This window comes from Eptatretus burgeri, chromosome 9, assembly GCF_056783735.1.
Source record: "Eptatretus burgeri isolate ZD-2024b chromosome 9, Ebu_testis_v1, whole genome shotgun sequence".
Lineage (NCBI taxonomy): Eukaryota > Metazoa > Chordata > Myxini > Myxiniformes > Myxinidae > Eptatretus > Eptatretus burgeri.
Window position 1 is genome coordinate 69,090,450 of NC_140969.1, and position 5,000 is coordinate 69,095,449.

The 5,000-nt window shown below is 43.3% G+C and overlaps 1 protein-coding gene across 1 annotated transcript in view; it reads right to left on the reverse strand.

The window, feature by feature from the left end:
- The window catches only part of LOC147020301 (laminin subunit alpha-1-like), a 309,126-nt gene that overhangs the window by 127,939 nt on the left and 176,187 nt on the right, over positions 1 to 5,000 (reverse strand). The window contains exons 27-28 of the mRNA XM_085895590.1: positions 4,631 to 4,758; positions 3,932 to 4,049 (exon numbers count right to left, since the gene is read on the reverse strand). Of these exons, the coding sequence (XP_085751716.1) occupies positions 3,932 to 4,049; positions 4,631 to 4,758 (246 nt within the window). The remainder of the gene's footprint in view (positions 1 to 3,931; positions 4,050 to 4,630; positions 4,759 to 5,000) is intronic.

Genomic DNA, 5,000 nt, shown 5'->3' on the forward strand with positions numbered 1-5,000 from the left:
CTTGGATGAACGCAATGCGCGAATTCCCCTGTAAGCGGGACGAGAATCACCTGCCCACAGGTGATGTTCTACCCCCTCACAGATTCCTCACACATAGGCCTCCTTGTCCACCCTCAGTGCACGTACAGTTTTACGCCTCAGCTCCCTGAACAGCTCAGCTCTGCCATTCAGCCTGGCCCTGCGACTCTGGTCAATGGTATCCAGTGTCCCTTGAGACACAAAATTCTTCTTTGCCCTGCAGTGAGTTCCAAGACATCCATCGGCAACATCAAGGACGGTGGTCTTGAAGGCGATCCACAACTCTTCAGGACCCCCCAAAGCACCCAGACCCCCAAGTGTCCACTCAGCCTGTTCGCAAACTCCTCAGCTACTCTCTCATCCCTGAGCTTGCCAACATGCAGCTGAGGCTGGGATGGTACCATTCTCCAGGATTTAAGGTGCAGCTTTAGAGTTGCTACAACAAGCCTGTGGTCAGTATTGAGGAACTGGGCACTCCGGTAGACCCTGCAGTTCTGGGTCATCCTCCAACGACTGTCAATGAGGACATGGTCAATCTCCTTTGCCACACCGCCAGCGTTGGAATACCAAGTCCAGCGATGAGCTTGTGGGCGCTGAAACCATGAACCAGCCACCATAAGTCCATGACTTCTTGCAAAGTCAAGGAACTTGGTGCTATTCTGGTTCATAGTTCCTGACCCATGGGGACCAACACACACCTCATAACCAACCATAGCAGGTCACAGATCGAACCTGACCTGACATTCCAGGGTGTAGGGCAGCCTGGAATCATGGCGAAATTCAATCCTTATCCCTGTGTCGTAAGAGGCGACCAGGGTTGCGTCAGGAAGGGCATCTGGCGTAAAACCTATGCCAAATCAGGATGCGGATCATAACGGATGATCCGCTGTGGCGACCCCTAACGGGAGCAGCCGAAAGACGAACATACATATATATATATATATATATATATATATATATATATATATATATATATATATATATATATATATATATATATATATATATATGTGTGTGTCTGTGTTTGTGTCTGTGTGTGTCTGTGTGTGTCTGTGTGTGTCTGTGTGTGTCTGTGTGTGTCTGTGTGTGTCTGTGTGTGTCTGTGTGTGTGTGTGTGTGTGTGTGTGTGTGTGTGTGTGTGTGTGTGTGTGTGTGTGTGTGTGTGTGTGTGTGTGTGTGTGTGTGTGTATGTGTGTGTCGGAAATAGTGTCGCCTTTGGTGTTCGCCGGTAATCTTCTTCACAATATAATGGAACTTTCTAAAAAATTATGATATGGAACATGACATGATCTCATGAATAAAATTTCTTTTGAGAATGACCAAAACTATTTTTATATTTTTTGATTTAAAAAAAATTAATTATCCCCACACCCCCCTAAAAAACAGACTTAAAAATGGTGTTAATGCAGGATTTTGTTCTTCCAACGCTGAAGCCAGAATACCAATGGCATTTCCCCACTGGACGGCCAAGGTCAGTCACTGCTTGAACCAGACCAGTTGCCTTATAACGTGAGTGGATGCAAACAGCCTTTACCGATATCACTAATGATGTTGGATGTAGATTGGCCACACAATCTGGTTGTTTTGATGGCAATTGGTTCGAAAAAATAAGTTCGGCTGAGGCCGACGTATTTATTGCATCTCAGAACCTCCGCATCGGTGGCAGCCACTCCAGCCGTTGAGGCTGTATTGTAAACGTGTCATTTGGCGAAAGTGTCGACACAAGTGCAATTCTCGGCTAGGCTTTTCCCATTATTGTATGGGACAATGGTAAAACCATCCAGGTGGGTGTTTTCGCCAAGGTCTACACCAAGGGGTTCCAGGACAGATGGTATCCCTGCCCCAAAAAGGGCACGTTTCACCCCATCGTTAAAGGCCGAATGTCTAAAAGAATGACCGGCACTGAAACGGCACGACAGACCATCGTGTCCACGTGCATCCATCATACTGCCGCATCGACATTTATGCCGCTCACAGACTGATGCTCCAACTTGTTGTGCAACCACACCCGTAAAGACTCGGGGTAAAGCTGTGTTCCCAAAGAGGGAACAGGGACTGCATGAAGCCACATCCTGCTTTCCTTCATGGCTGTAGCCAAAAGACGGGCTCTGGTGACCTGATCCACATTGTTCAACAGGCTGATGAAAGACACTCTTGCCGCCTCAATCTGTCCTGTGTACCCATGTGAATGAATAAGATCGGATAGATAAGATTCATAGTGCTTCTGAACAGGGGATTTACCTTAATATCTGTCACCCCAGTTTTTGGTGTGTGTGTGTGTGTGTGTGTGTGTGTGTGTGTGTGTGTGTGTGTGTGTGTGTGTGTGTGTGTGTGTGTGTGTGTGTGTGTGTGTCCCTCTCTTCAACCCTCTCTGTTGTAATAAACCTTTTGTTCATAAAACCTGGACATGGCCATTTGGGGTACAGGACCTCACCATGAAGTGCAAGTGAATTGGCTTTAAAATCCGGTAACAGCCGATTGGGAAATGCGCATTAAAAGCACTCTCAAAAGATTGACAGCGCACGATTGGGAAACACATTTAATGCGCGATTAAAAGATTAACTTGACACCTCTCATCCATGTTAGCCTCAGCCACAGTTATTTTAGAATGAGCCGATTGGTCACACGGTCACGGATGTTCAACCCCAATACGGGGCCTATCAAAAATTATGTAAGACTATTTTTTGGGGAGGCTCATACGGCTTGATTAAACCTTACTAATAATTATTTGATATATGATTAGTCTTTTTGAGGTCCGTCATTGTGATTAAGACTCGACCCAAACAAAGTCAGTGGAAATCTGACACAACAAATCCGGGCAGTGTCTAATAAACAGTGGCCAACAGGCCTGATGTGTTAGGTCCACCAGAAAACCAAGATGGCGGCCATATGATTTTGTCTGAGTGCCATGGTGGGTGGAGTCAAGCGACCAATGTGGATGTGGTCTGGCAGCTGTTTCACGAATAGGTGTACAAAGAAAAGAAAATCTACCTCCAACAAGAACCATAACAACAACTACAAAACAACAGAAGCAATGCAGAGCTCGTAAACTTGTGACATGTTGCAGGTAAAAAGAACATACTGATCGATTAACTGTGAAAATGAGTACGCTTCACAATAAGCACTTCAAAATAAAACAATATACAATTACCCGATAATCTGCTCACTCTATTGCAACTTTAAGCGATATTAACCGCACCACATCTTATACAAAATCATGATAACGAACACGAAAAAAATAGAGTTATTTTATTGTATGTTGAAGTGTGTGTGTATTGTGAAGCCGACTCATTTTAGCAGCTAATTGAGCAGTGTGTTCTTAACAAAGCATAGTTTCTCAGCACTATTGTGCTGCACCGATCTTATAATGATATCCTGTGGTATCGCTTTTTCATCTGGTTCACAAGCTGTCGCCTCCAGCTCAGTGCACCATCAAATCTATCATTGACCATTTTATTGTGAATTAATTTTAACTATGGTACCTTGACTGTTCAGGACACTGCCAAGTAAATCATTCTGTGCTTGATATATCATCTCAAAGTGTCTGCATACTTGACCGCTGCCCTGGTTTCAGAATTCAGAGATATCTGAACTTTTGCTTTTACTTTCATGCTTTAATAGTTAATGACAGGTTAATTGAAGGAATCTGGTTAATTTGGTAAAATTGTATATATTGTAAATAAAGAGTTCTTTGCGATTACCAACATTGCGGCACGAGTCCTATTTCCATAGTATTTGCTTAAATGGCCTATTTACTTCAACTGCTCAGAATCCAGGCCAAAACCGGTTCTCTGACCCAGGTTGCGATTGCCACCTGCTTGTGAGTGGTCATTTGATTGCACCTTGTGGGTGGTCGCAACCCCCGGAAATACGAGAATATGTTAAAAATTTGAAAATAAGGCGATCCAAACACCTGACAGGAGAAGCCGGTGTAACCAGCAGGGCAATCACATTTTTCAATCTGCAAAGCGGTCTTGGTGGGAATGTTGCCATTATAAGGAACTGCAACTTCGAGAGAAATATCAGAAATTCTGCAAAGAAGTGAGGGGGGGGTGAATGGGAGAGAAAGGGGGTGGGGGGATCATTAATGATGTGAATGAGATGGACAATGTGCACTCGACAGATTTTCCCCCTTACCCCCACTCCATTGAATTATGGTCTCAATAAATGTGTTTAACATGACTGTTTTAGGCTTTCCATAAATCGCCTGTCAAGTGGACACCACAATAATTATAAACCCGTAAGGATCCTAATAAGGCAAAATGGTCACCCCTATGCTCACCCATAAAATGAATCAGGGATTTGGACCAACAATACAAGCCCCAAAGTTTATGCTTGCAGGCATGAAATGTGTACAAAATTCGAGATGGCACAGCTGGCTTATACACCCCTTTAAAAGTCAGCCTCTTCCACAATACAGAGCCAATTGATAGTAATACGTGAGATGGTCATTTTCTTTTTTAAATCGAAGATGACTTTCTGACAATAATTGAAACTACAAATGGGCGGCAGCACAAAAGCAAGACACGAAAGAGCTATCTATCCTGTTGTCAAGACCAATGCATCCTGTCATCTCCAGAACAGTAAATGTGATTTTATTTGAAGTTTTCACCTGCTTTCCTCCATACTGCTTCCATATGATGCTTTGATCATGATGGCATTCACCTCTGCAAGAATTTCCATAAAATCGCTTTTGCTCACTGGTCTGTTCAGGATGGAGTTGAAATAAGACCAGTTTTTCTGAAAACACCAAAAAGCATGACGATTTGATGATCAAATATATATTTGGCAGTAATATACTGCATTTGACAAGTTTGTTCTATTACAAAAAACAGAAAGATGATCCATGAGGTACTCGGAGCAGTTTCCAAACCATATCATATCCATAATATTCTCCTCTTACACTCAAAAAATAAAACCCAAAAACTACCAGAGAGCACCTCTCATACACAAGCTAAAGGAAACAAAATTCTAGTTCAACA